This window comes from Alnus glutinosa, chromosome 9 (genome assembly GCF_958979055.1).
Source record: "Alnus glutinosa chromosome 9, dhAlnGlut1.1, whole genome shotgun sequence".
Taxonomy (NCBI): Eukaryota; Viridiplantae; Streptophyta; class Magnoliopsida; order Fagales; family Betulaceae; genus Alnus; species Alnus glutinosa.
The window spans coordinates 28,388,648-28,402,498 of NC_084894.1; the positions used below are offsets into that span (position 1 = coordinate 28,388,648).

Here is a 13,851-nt window from a genome sequence, read left to right on the forward strand (position 1 = left end):
AAAACTCTAAAACCATAATCCCTAATCCCTAAAACTCTAAAACCATAAATCCCTAATCCCTAGAACTCTAAAACCCTAAATGGCTAAATCCCTAAAACTTTAAAACCCTAAATCTGTAATCTATGTTAGAAATCTGAAATAACCTTTAGTTAACAGCCATAGTTTTGTTTTAAAACAGCACATGGAGGACAGAAGGCAGCCTATGGAAGTCAATGAAGTTGTATTAGTCAATGAAGTAAACTTAGGTGATGATACAACTACTCATTCTATTACCACTGGAGTTGGTGAAAGTGGAAATGCACCAGACCAACCAGTAACTGTTGATACTCCTCAATTGGATCCCCAAACTATATGTATTCCTGGTCCTACTGATTCTCAGCCTATGGGTAGTGCTCCTACTCCTGTTGAGATTAGTACCGGTACTAGTAGTAGTGCAAATGAGTGGAAACAGAGGCTAAAGACTTCTAAAGTTTGGGATGACTTCTCCCAAATTGAAGTGTTAGGTGTAAAAAAATCTCAGTGTAATTGGTGCAAGAGGTTGTTTGTTGTTTCCAAATCTAGTTCTACCTCAACACTTGGTAGGCATTTGGTAGTATGTGTGAAGTATGTGGCGTCCAACAGTAAGCAAAAGATTCTGACCTATGATCACAGTCAGCTAGGTGGGGGGCTACGTTGACAAATTTTTCTTGGAGTGAGAAGAAAGTTAGGGAACTTGCATCCCACATGGTGCTGTTCCACGAGTACCCTTTTAACATGATGGAACATGATCTTTTTAACAAGTTTATGAAGGCATGCACGCCCCATTGGAAAAAGATTAGTCGTGCAACTGTGAAAAGTGATTGCATGTCTACATACCTTAGTGAGAAGAAAAAGATTAAAGCAATGCTTGGTGGGGTTGAGAAGGTAAACATAACAACTGATATGTGGACATCTTCGCAAAGGGTGTCATATATGGTTGTTACTTGCCATTATGTAGATTCGGATTGGTTCCTCCAAAAGAGAATTTTAAACTTTTTTAACGTACCTCCTCCTCATAGTGGTGTTGTCATTGCTGATGCCCTTAGGAAGTGTTTTATAGAATGTGGCATTGAAGATAAGGTATTAACAATAACAGTTGATAATGCAAGAGCAAATGATTCTGCCATCAGAATCATTAAAGATGATTTTGAGTTGAGGAATGAGTTGGCTGTTGGGGGTCGGTTATTCCATGTGCGATGTTGTGCACATGTGACAAATTTGTTGGTACAAGCAAGGCTTTCTGAAATTGGAGACATTGTTAATTCTGTTAGGCAGAGAATAAAGTATGTGGTTGCTTCGGAGGGAAGGTTGAAAGAGTTTAGTGGAATAGCTCAACGTTTGCATTTGCCATCTAAGAAACTGGTTTTAGACGTACCCACACGTTGGAACAACACCTACTTGATGCTGGCCACTGCAGTAGGGTTCAAAGAAGTGTTCCCAAGATATCACCAAGTTGATCAAGCATTTCAGTGGGTTTTGAGTTCGGAATAGTGGGAGAAGGTGGAGAATGTAAACCAGGTTTTGTCGGTTTTTAATGAAGTTACAAACATGGTATCGGGAAGTGATTATCCTACCTCAAATCTGTTTCTACTTGAGGTATGGAGAATGAAGGAAATTCTGCAGTTGAACTGTGTTGATAGGCATGACTACATTAGATCAATGGCAGGAAAAATGACTCAGAAATTTGAGAAGTATTGGGGGGAATGCAATTTGTTGAAGTCCATAGCTGCTGTCTTGGATCCGAGATACAAGATGAAGTTGATCAATTTCTGTTTTCCTTTTATTTACCCTGATTTTGAGTATCCCCAACATATATAGAATGTGCTGGTCGTTCTGCATGAGTTGTTTGAAGTGTACGTCACTGCCCATAATTTTGCTATTTTGAAACACAGTGCTGCTGAGCAGGCTGCAGTTGTTTCACAAAGTGTTTCTACACCATGTGTCAGTAGAGTTTCCACAGCTCGATCAATGTATCAGGATCATGTTAGAACTATTGATGTCATTCGGCCTCTTAAATCAGATTTAGATATCTATCTTGAAGAGGATGTGTACGTAGGCAATAAGAATGACAGTTGATAAGCGCTGAATGTGCCCTTAACTTGCATATGTTAATTCCTTAGCATTGTTATTTGTTTGATTTTGTGTTGTTTTAATGTTTTCAGGTTTTAAATAAAGATGCAATTAATTCCATTAATTTTGGGCTTAAAGCACACTTTGAGAAGACCTAGAAGATATGTTTAAGCTTAACCAATCATAATAGAATACCTATATGATGTGGTTAAGTTTAATCAAATCAAGTGAATGATTAAATCGGAATTTCTCCACTAAGAGTCAAAATCGGATTGGATTCAAATTTGGATTCTGCATATGTCTCAGTGTTTAGATTATAACTTTTGCATCAGATATTGGATTGCAATGAAATTGGTGGCGTTGGAAAGCTAATAAAATATTCAACAAATATGTCAGAAATAGCTTTTCTCTAATTCGAACGTTTACTATACTAAAATTTCCTTGCAATAAAAGACCGCAATTCTTGCCGAATTTGGAATCCTTTTCCTACTTGGATTGAAGTTTCAATCTTCTACTTGGACAAGAAGACTCAATAGACGATTTTTTTAGAATTCCAAGGGCTTGTAGGACTTGTGTGCTCCCTATAAATAGACCCCTAAGCTTCAAGAGAAGGTGTGCTTGTGCTTGGGCTTGTACTTAAATTTAGACAGAAAATTCTTCTTGAAGGCCTAACAAGTTGAAGAAGAGAAGAACATGGCAGGAGGCCATCCCAACACTACGATGAGCTGCTAAATTCCTAATAGGGTGTTGATGTAGCCCTTTCCAAGTAACAATGGTTTAATTGTATTTTAGTTTGAGATTTTCTCTATGCATGATGGTTGTATAACTGTGAGATTTGATTTTAATGTTTATATTCAATCATTATGAATTTCTTATCTTGTCTTAGAAAGTCTTTTATATTGATTGAACTCAATCCTTCATATTTCTGTGATTATGTGACTGATTGTTATACAACGGTTTTAATTGATATATGATCAAGAGGATTAGATAGACCATGCTTAGGGAAGACGGATTGTACTACACCCTAGTTTAGTGTAATTTAGGTAGACAGTTCATGCCAACCGAAGATGGGTTATACTATTCCATTGATTATGTATATATCCTAGTAAAGACGTAGCTAGTCCATGCCTAGAGAAGACGAGTCGTACCGCATCTTAATGGTTAGGTGGACGGTCCGTACCAACCGAAGATGGATTATACTTATTCTTTAGAGGTAATTTCTTAACTACTCGAGTGAGACGAGCCCTATATCTTGCATAATATGAATTTTCATTTTTAATTTACGATTGATCATTGTTATACGGTGAGTGGTGAAATCAATTCCCTATTCTTTATCTCATCCCTACTATCTTTAAATTTATGTCTTTTACTTTTATGCATTTATTTTTAGAAAACAAAATCAAATCAAACATATTTTAAATTAAGTTATATTTAATCTTGAAAAGCTTGATAGCAATTCCTACGCAGTCTTTGAGGTTCGACACCCTCAATATAGCCCTATCCAACAAGGATTCGTACTATTGTGAGTGGTAATTTTATTATTGATATATTTTGGTAAACAAAACGACCACATCAACAGTGGTGAAGATATTGATAACGAATTCGATGCTTTTGGATGGTGGAAGCTCAATGCCTTGAAGTACCGAATTTTGTCTAAGATGGTAAAGGACATTCTAGCCATACCCATCACCACAGTTGCTTCTGAATCTTCATTCAGTGCAGGTGGTAGGGTAATTGATCCACAATGAGTATCCTTGAAAACTGAAACCGTTCAAATGCTATTGTGTGGATCCGATTGGGTGAGAGCACTCCATGGTCTCAAGAAAAAAACTTCTGAAACTGTAAGTGGCATTTTAAGCACATAAATTGCATGAAATTACATGTGTTTATCACTGATTATTGTTTAGGTATGAACTAACTTTATTACCTGTCTTTGTGCTTCTTTTTGTAGAAACTGATTGAAGTTGAATTGCCACCTTCTTCTTGGATTTGATTCAGATATTCGGAGGTTATTAACTTTATATATGTTTATTTTTTGTTAAGTAGGTAATATGAATTGTTGGCCATATATCTGTTTAAACTTGAACTGTTGGAAACTTGAACTACTTCCAGTTGGATAATCTGTTTAACCTGAGCTAATATACCCTTTGTCCCTTTTTGCTGGAAAAGTTGGCATGACTCAAGTCATGAGGTATGTCTTAACTCTTAATTGATATAATGATATGTATAGTCTGTCTAGACAAATCTTAAATGATAAATCTCCCTTTACATGTTTATCAAGGTAAACAAAACTTTGGTTAAATATGCAAGGGAGTAAAAATTGTTAACAATTCTTTTTGTCTTAGTGCAGTGTGGTCTTGTAAGCAGTGGCATTTGGCAAGTCACACGTGGCATTGTGAATTTGATCTCTTTGTATTTTGGCCATTTAGGAGAAGTGGTGAACATCACTCTTTGTTTGAGTAACTGAGTTATTTAAAAAATTATGATATGCTTTTCTTTGGTTTTTAATTAAGCTTTTCTTTGGTTTCTAAAGTTTTCTTTCATCTGTCATATCCCATATTCTGCCATATTTATTTTTGAGTTAATAGAACACAATCTGTCATATTATTTGTTATGCTTTGCTTAATTAGAAATCTGTAACTATGATGCTCCATATTCTGCTATGTTTATTTTTTAGTTAATAGAACAATCTGCCATGTTATTTGTGATGCTTTGCTTAGTTAGAAATCTGTAATCTATGATGCTCCATATTCTGCCATGTTTATTTTTTAGTTAATAGAACAATCTGCCATGTTCTTTGTGATGCTTAGCTTAGTTAGAAATCTGTAATCTATAATGCTCCATATTCTGCCATGTTTATTTTTTAGTTAATAAAACACAATCTGCCATGTTCTTTGTTATACTTTGCTTAGTTAAAAATCTGTAATCTATGATGCTTTGCTTGAGGTTAGATTGTTTAGTTAACAACCCTAGAATCTAGAATTCTCTTTAATAGTTGTAGTCCAAATTCTATGAATCTATAATCTTAATTCTTAAACACTAACCCTAATAGATTCTCATTTTCCTATAATCTTGAACTGTTACTTATAATTCTAAAGCCCTAAAACCTTAAAAACCTAAATACTTGAGCCATAGACCTTTGGTGATGGGATTTGTATGCCAAGAGATTCCCATTTGCCTCTTATGCGCGTAATTCAAGAGAATCACAAGCATAGGAGGCAAGTGGGAATCTTTTGTATGCAAGTCACATTACCAAGTGTCCTAAGATATGCACTAATAATAAGATTGAAATGTGGGAATCTGAAATCTGTTATGCAATTTATTTTATCCCAATAATGTCTTAGTGCAGTGTGGTTTTGTGGCATTTGGCAGTGGCAATTCAGATTATTTTTAACTTTTCATTTTTAAATTGTTAATATGTCTTAATTTAAGTTGTCTTTTAGTCTTTCACTCGAATGAGAATTACTCATCTTTCATGTAAACCTGATCTCTTTGTATTTGATACCCTTTATGTTGGAGAAGTTGCAGTTAGTATGTATAGTCTGTCTAGACAAATCTTAAATGATAAATCTCCCTTGACATGTTTATCAAGGTAAACAAAACTTTGATTAAATATGCAAGGGAGTAAAAATAGTTTAACAATTTTTTTTTTTTTTTTTTTTTTTTGTCTTAGTTCAGTGTGATCCTGTGACATTTGGCAAGTGGCAACTCAGATTGGTTTCAACATTTTGCAGGCTGCAGTTGTGCTGTAATTTCAGTTGTCTTGCAGAGTTGTAGACTTGTAATCTTTTTAATTTTAATCTCTTCGTATTTGGGTAAAATTTGATATCTTTCAGAGTCTCAGACTATGTAAATCTAATCTTTTTGTAGTTTGTATGTTGTAATTTGTAAACTTGTACTTTAAGTTGCAGGTAGATACAACTTGTTTCATTTTTTGATTTATAGCTTATTAACTTTAGCCTTTAGATGAATCTTTATTCAAGTTTGTAAATTGCAGACTTCAAATTTCAATTTTTTTTTCTCCAATTATTATTGATCTAAACGAGCCCTAATTGGGCCGAGCTACCCAATTAGGGCTCGACAGGCCGAGCCCTGAACCCGAAGCTCGGGCTCGGGCTCGGATCGAACCTAGAAAAACTTTTTGGGTTTGATCCGAGCTCGAGTCGAGTCGAGCGAGTCGAGCACTCGAATCGACTCGTGAGGACTGCCTTAATAGTCCCGAGCTCAGTCCCGAGTTAAGGTCTTACCCCAACGAGTCGATCCCAAACAAAGGTCCTTAAGCCCGGCTCGAGCTTGGGATCGACTCGTTTAAATTTTCCTTAAAACGATTCGGTTCGGGATTGCCAAAGCTCGACTCGGACCGGCTCATTTACAACCCTAGCTGCTACCCTTAATTCTGTTAGGGTTATTAAGGATGTATTGATTGAGTTTGAAAGCCTTTTGGGTCTAAGGGCTAATCCGGCTAAGAGTAATATTTTCTGTGCTAGAATTACTGATGCAGAAAAGGGGAAGTTGATGAATTTTCTGTAGATTAGTGAAGGTCATCTCCCGGTTAGATACTTGGGGGTTCCCCTCATCTTTAAGAGATTGTCTGCAGCTGACTGTGAAGTGATTGTTTCCAGAATTTCTGCTCGCATTGATTCATGGTTATCCAAGCATCTTACATTTGCAGGAAGACTTAAGCTTATCTCTTCTGTTCTTTGTAGCTTGCAGGTGTTCTGGACCCGGGTTTTTGTGCTGCCTAAAAAGATTATTCATCTTTTAGAGCAGAAGCTTAATAGATTTCTTTGGTGTGGCTCGGATGTTAAGGCTAAAGCAAAGGTTTCTTGGGATAAAATCTGTGTCCCTAAGAAGGAAGGGGGGCTGGGCATCAAGAGGCTTGAGGTTTGGAACAAAGCTTCTGTGATGATTCATATCTGGAATTTATTTGCTAGGGCTGGCTCTCTTTGGGTTGCTTGGGTGGAAGAAGTGTGGTTGAAAGGGAGAAGTTTTTGGCAGATTCCTATTCCCCACACTTGCTATTGGAGTTGGAAGAAGATATTGAATCTTAGGGGTGATGCTTAAGACTTTCTTAGTTTCAAAGTTGGGGATGGCAGGGAAATTTTCCTATGGTTTGATTCTTGGCATCCAGCAGGGTATCTTCTTGATCGGTATGGTTTCCGAACTGTTTATGATGCTGGTAGAGATATTGGTCCTAAGCTATCTTCCATTATTAGGAATGGTGAATGGTATTGGCCAAGTGCTCGTTCGGACAACCTTGTAGAGATTCAAAGCAGGCTGTCGGAGGTTGTTATTGGTGGAGATGATCTTCCTGTTTGGAAAAGCAGCAAAGGAGTCTACTCTTGTGCAGAAACTTGGGATCAACTTAGGGTAAAACTTCCTTCTATGGAGTGGCACAAAGTGGTGTGGTTTTCCCAAGCTATTCCTAGGCATGCTTTTATCCTATGGTTGGCTCTAAGGGATGCTCTAGTTATAAAGGAGAAGATGTGTTCTTGGGGTTTCTTTGGTCCTAGTGTGTGTATGTTTTGCTATGGCTGCAACGAAAGCTGGGGACATCTCTTCTTTGATTGTAATTTTAGTAGACAGATTTGGCGGGCATTGATGTCTATTTGTCTAATTCCAAACCCTTCTGTAGATTGGGAAGAGGTGATTCGGTGGTTTGTCAAAGATTTGCAAGGTACAAGCTTAAAAGCTACTGCTTGCAGGCTAAGCCTTGCAGCAGTTGTATATCACCTATGGTGGCAGAGAAATGCCCTTCTGCATGGCAACACTCCTAGAACAGAGGAAGATATAGTGAGCCAAGTCAAAAGGCAAGTTGGGTCTAGGCTCCTGGCAAAGGGATCAAAGCAAAGTGTTACAAAGAATCTTGCTCTTGCTTATAATTGGAATCTACAGGGACTCTTAGATTATTAGTTTTCTTGGGGTTGTTTCTTTGTTTGGTACAACAATTTGTCTTGCTGTTTTGCTGTTGTTTGAGGGGTTTTGTCCTTGATTTTGTGTGTTTTGTTGGTCTTAGTTAGGAGGTATGTTCCTAACTAGTTGACTTTTTCTTCCATAATTTTTTGGAGTGTACTTTTGGTGTGTTTGGTTTATAAATGTTTAGTTCATTAAAAAAAAAAAAAATAGTAAAAAACTATTTGAAATGTAAATAGTGAATAGACAGAAAAACTAATTTACTATTCACACTACAGTGCAAAATTATATTCTACATATTCTACTAGAGAATGAAAATTGCTCATAATAGTCAAATTCTTTGCCTTTTCTTTTATCATTTATCAGTTCTATCTAACTCGTAAAAAAGTAATATATGATAACCTCATTCAATCTGCAATTGCTCTTGCAGATCAGGTCAAAAGATTATCTCTTGAACACTTGAATGTTGTTAGAAACTGTAATAAACATGCCAGAATATTATAACATAATCAAAACAATAATTTCAGAGTTCAAGAATACCCCTATAGAAGCCATTGGGTGTATTGTAAAATAATCAAACAATCTAATTAAGCAGAAATAACATATATATATATATATATATATATATATATATATATATATATATATATATATATATATATATATATAAGTCCATGTGCATGGTGAATTGAGACCAATACTGCAATGATGATATCAAAATATACAACAATAGACAAGTCATCTTTTGGTAAATTTAGTACGGCAATCAACCATTAGAGGGGAGATTAATGGGTTATCAAAAAGATCATCGTTCTTTACTTCTTTTCCTCTTCAGGGGCCCAAAACATTTACACACATTTCAACCACCGCTGACCATCTCACAAGCGCATTCAAAAGCCCAATAAGGCCTACTTGGGTTTGGTTCCTTTTTTAAAACAGTAAGTCAATTTTTGTCCATTAATTTAATCGAATCTGTTTGATTGTTTCGTAAGATTCAATAAAAATACGAGACGTGTCGATTTTAATAAAAAAAAATATATAAATATATAAAACTTAAAAAATAGAAAAAAAGATTGGGGCCACCCCATCATCTTATTATTATTATTATTATTATTATAGTTTTATATATTGGAATTTTTATTATATTTAGTTTTTTTTATTATTAAAGATTAACATGTATTGCTCTTTTATTGAGTCTGTTAAGTTAGTAGACGAAAATTGACTTCAGGGAGTAAATTGTTATTTTCGCTTACGACAGAGATCTTTGAATTAATTTTTATATCATATGGAGCGATTTGTAAATTAAATTAACCACACGAACAAATTTTATATTTTTTCTTTATTTTTAGGATAAAGTACTTATACCCTTCAAATTACCATCCGATTATCTATGTGTTCTAAAATTACTAATTGTGTCGATGGTATTCTTAAAAGGAAAAAGAAAAAGTAAAACCCCCACCTCTCTATTTTCGGGCATCACTTGCCATTTTGTTTCGGAGAAAAACATGTATTTGGGACCATGTTCATGTATTTGCTAGTGCTGCACACGCATAACAAACACTGGGACGAGTCTATGAATTGTTTATATGGGATGTTAATAATAGTATGAATGTGAGAATAGGTACTTGTTGAGATGGTGAAGTTGGCCCAGAAACATGGAGTGAAGGGTACGAAAGGAGACTGGAAGGAGTTTTTGAATGTTCACGACAAAAAGCTCGGAGCTTGCTTGAGTGACCCAACAAGGAGGTCGATCAAATCATGCGTTGGCTGCTTTTCTCAAGACATTTGCTAAAGAGGATGATTTGAAGGTAATTCCACTGTTTGCGGAGAGTTTTCATTGGGGATATATATATTTTCTTTACCACTTGGGGACTTTTATATGTTTTTCCTTGTTCTCAGTTTTTTGCTAAAATGATGCAGTGCCATGTTAAGCGGGACATGGTGGAGCAATTTACAAAGAATTCCCCAGATGATGAAATCCCCGAGCAGGTATGGTTTGGGTATCACTTGAAGCATTTGCTGGGTTGGGGTTTTAGTTGCAATAGAGCACTTTGTCTGGTTCATATTATCATTAGTTTCTTCTTCAGTTATTTGTGTCTGACTACTCGTGTTTTGCTTATGGCTTGAGGGTTAGCTTTTCGCTTGATTTTGTCAACCAACCCTTAATTCAGTGTAATTTTATGATTCTGATACTGAATAAAATGGTTGTAACTATTATCTCCATTTCAAAGCATATTGAAAGTCGTTCCCTACTTAAACATAATAGTATCGGCATATTATCTGCTTGACTTGTGCCCTTGTGACTATTAACTAAGTTCTGTTGGTTTTAAGTTTGCTATTATGCCCTCATTATGTTGTTGACAGTGCGCTCTCGAATTTATTGAGTGTTAAGGCTTAATTTTTCATCAAATTGCTGGAATGCTAATTATTTCTTGCATTCTTTTCGTTTTGTTTTTTTCTTTGTATATATAAAAACCATATTTTTATATTCTGTATGGTATATCTTTATAACTTGTGACAATGGCATTGCAGAGGCTATTTCTATATGTACTTCTTGCTTGTTGCGTTGATTTAGCACATGTTCACTTTTCACAATGTTCAATATTTTTCAAGCTTATTGTAGGTTCATTAAATGATTGTTCAATCTAACACAACATAAGTCCTATTTTGTCATCTTTCTCTTTATAGATTTGTATATTTTGATGAACCGCCAAATCTTTTCCTAGTCTCAACACATTGAATCACATTATTATGACCTTTCTCTTATTGTCACACCTTTAAATTGAACTGAGCCACTCCTAGCTACTGTTGGTCAGTTTTGCTTTTAGACATCTTCCTCTCATCCTATCCTCACTTGGAAATACCTCATAGATTTCATTTTGTTTCTTGATTTTGCCCCAGAGTATACCCAACAGAATGGTTTGTAACATTTTTGTAGTTTAAGGTATTTATTTATATTTTATAGATATTCTTTGGCTAGACAACTCTCACAACCTAAGAAGTGTATCTGTGGGCTTTCTCTAGACATTGATTGTCATAACCTAAAGAAAGTGTTATGCATTTGCATAGGGGGCGGAACTAGCATTTGGGATTTGGGGGGGCAAAACTAAAAAAATAAAAAATTTAAGGGTAAATTTTTAATTTTTAATTTTTTTCTTAGGGAAAACATGGCCCCCCCTCCCCAAGCCACCATATAGCTCCGTCTCTGTGCGATATACTTCTAAAGAATTAGTCAAGTTACAATTGGAACTCCCTAGAATCATTTATAAAGTGCAATCTCACCTAATAAGAAATCAATTTGGGATTTGACACTCATGTACCATCATCACAATCCATCCACCCAATGTGAAACTTAACTTTTCAGGGTGTCACAATCTCCCCAATTCAAATCCCTGACATCTTCATTAAGGCCCACATCACACAGTAGTGCCCAAACACCATATGATGTTACAAGGTTTTTAATACAATTTGTTACAACTCAAAGAAAACGTTGTTCACATTTGCATTATTACTCTAAAAGGGCAAATCAAGTTACAATTGGAGCTTCTTCAAACCATTTATAAAGCCCAGACTCACCTAGTAAGGAACTAATGTGGGACTCGACACCCATGAAGCACCATCACAATCCACCTATCCAATGTGAAACTTAACTTTTCGGGGGTCTCACATCGATATTTGACTATTACCTTGTTTACATTGTCTCAGTTGCTAAATCTACTACTGGTACATTCCTTTTTGCTAAATGTAGGCAGCTTATTGTTTATTAGCTTAGGGAGCAAGTATGAACTAAATGATTGCTAATGTTTGTGCACTCTAGTGTAGAGTTAGCTATTGTGGTAATTGATTGTCAAGAAAAGGTAGTGTAAGCTCATATGACCAAAAGCCCCTTGTAGCATTTCTATTGAGTCCCTCAGAAGAGCTTTTGGTGTTTGACCCCTTGTGGCTGTATTAAATTTGGATTTGGTGGTAGTAATTAAATAAGGTGTTAGGTCTACCTCATTTGGATGAATACACAAACAAAATAAATTGTAACCCTTGGTGCTCATTTATATTAATAATTTCATGCGACGGGGGAAGAATGTTGCTGCCAATTTCATCTGTAAGCTTGGATTCCTGAACTTGGTGGGAAATGTTGAAGCAGGAATGGGTGGTTACAAAGCTCAGTAGAAAATCCAAGGTTATGAGCTCAAATGTGGCGCTTGCTGTGATAATGAGATGGTTCTCTGTGAAGATGGCACTGAAGCTTTGGTGAGAGTTTGTGTTTTGGATTGCAATTTACAGGTATTAATTAATTTGGTTTGTGTTTAATCTCTTTTTGCAATAGTAATCCCATGTGTACCTGTCTTTTTCCATGGAAAAAAAAGAAAAAGAGAAAGAAACTATTCTCTGTGTACCTTTTAAATTATCTATAGGTACCTGAATCTGAAATGGCAAAGCTACTTCTCCACAGAATACCAAACAATGTACCTACTGAAGAATTACATGAAGTCCTTCCTGGGATTTTACAATTGAACTAAAGGTTGAGTATATCCTGTTGGTGTCTTTTCTTTCTTTTATAAGATCTATATTGAGCTTATGATTCCAGGGAGATGTGTGTTTTATGTGTATGTTCGGAGGCATTATATGATAGATCCTGATGGAGATGGGATTACCTATTACCTACGTGTGAGCATGTTTGAGGCCATGGGATTACCTATTACCATCCATTTGAATTCTTTTGGCGTACTCACAAAAATCTATTTGATATTCCAAGCCATTGAACCATGCTGCTGGTTGGGATGTTAATGGATTGTTTAGCCTCAAATCAGTTGATCATGTTGTTTATGAATGATGGATGGGGACATGCTAATCTAAACACAAGCTGCTTAATCATATATTTTGTCAGTAGATTATGTAGAAAGCTGCCTCCATTTGATGGAATGACAAAAAAAGAAGAAAAATTCCACTGAGATTTGATGACCTGTTCCTGGCAAACGTGGAACTCTCTGGTTGCCATTTAGATTCAACCTGATTTACGTGCTTCTGCCAAATACTCATGCACAAGATAGTTAAGTTTCGCTTTTGAATACCATTTTCTCTCTTTGTTGGGAGGTGGGGGTGTTTGCAAGTATTTAAGTAGTATCTACCTTTGGCCCTTGTTTGAGCATCCGCCCCCCCTCCCTCGGCACCCCGTGGTGTAACTGATGTTCCAATCTAAGAAAGTGCAAGGAGGCAAATATTCTGCGTTTGCCATATTTCAGAATCCAATAGAGGCACATCAAGCATATGAAACTCTCACGGGCGGCCAAGAAAGGTGTGTTTGGTTGATATGATTCTTTCATCTTACTGTACTACCTGCCTGGCATCCGTATCGTCTGTTGGTTTTTACATTTTGAGAACTAGAGTTTCTGTACCAGTAACAGCTGATGTTTATTCCTGTTACATAAAATGATGAGATTATTGTCATGAAGGGGCAATTCATAGTGTATTGAGGCACTAGGGGTAGCATTAGTACTCTGCATTTATGCCAGAAACTCGTCAAACTTAAGCTCACCACAGGCTTAATTGCTAGTCTGTATGTCCGTAAAATGGCACATGATGATTCCCTTAGCCAAATATCATCCAAGAAGAGAGCTCTCCAAGCTGAAGAGACCTCAGGTGCATCCAGAAAGCTAGAGACCGATGAGAAACTTGAAGAGGATACCTCATCAAAGCAGTGCTGTGACCACTTGGAAGAGATTGGAAGATTAAAGCAAGAACTGAGCAAAGGGGAGATGGCAGATTTTCAAATCACCACCCTGGACAAGATGATAGCTGGTCTTTTAAAAAAAAAAGACTAAAAAGAATTCAAGCTATTTGACATCTTAAAAG

The 13,851-nt window shown here is 36.2% G+C and overlaps 1 protein-coding gene and 1 long non-coding RNA gene across 3 annotated transcripts; both read left to right on the top strand.

Annotated features, from left to right (window-relative positions):
* Nucleotides 1-1,566: 1,566 nt before the first annotated feature.
* LOC133876958 (uncharacterized) lies at nt 1,567-8,001 on the top strand. Its single transcript, XM_062315178.1, has 5 exons — nt 1,567-1,817; nt 1,911-2,066; nt 3,668-3,818; nt 6,619-7,061; nt 7,185-8,001. The coding sequence occupies exons 1-5, from the start codon at nt 1,567-1,569 to the stop codon at nt 7,999-8,001; spliced, it is 1,818 nt and encodes a 605-aa protein (XP_062171162.1).
* A 1,483-nt stretch (nt 8,002-9,484) lies between these two features.
* LOC133878674 (uncharacterized) lies at nt 9,485-12,575 on the top strand. Of its 2 annotated transcripts, none has more exons than XR_009901951.1 (4): nt 9,485-9,809; nt 9,922-9,990; nt 12,140-12,282; nt 12,452-12,575. It is a non-coding gene; the product is annotated as an uncharacterized LOC133878674 (long non-coding RNA). The 2 variants fall into 2 exon arrangements; XR_009901950.1 differs by having other exon boundaries at nt 12,143-12,282.
* The last annotated feature ends 1,276 nt before the right edge of the window (nt 12,576-13,851 follow it).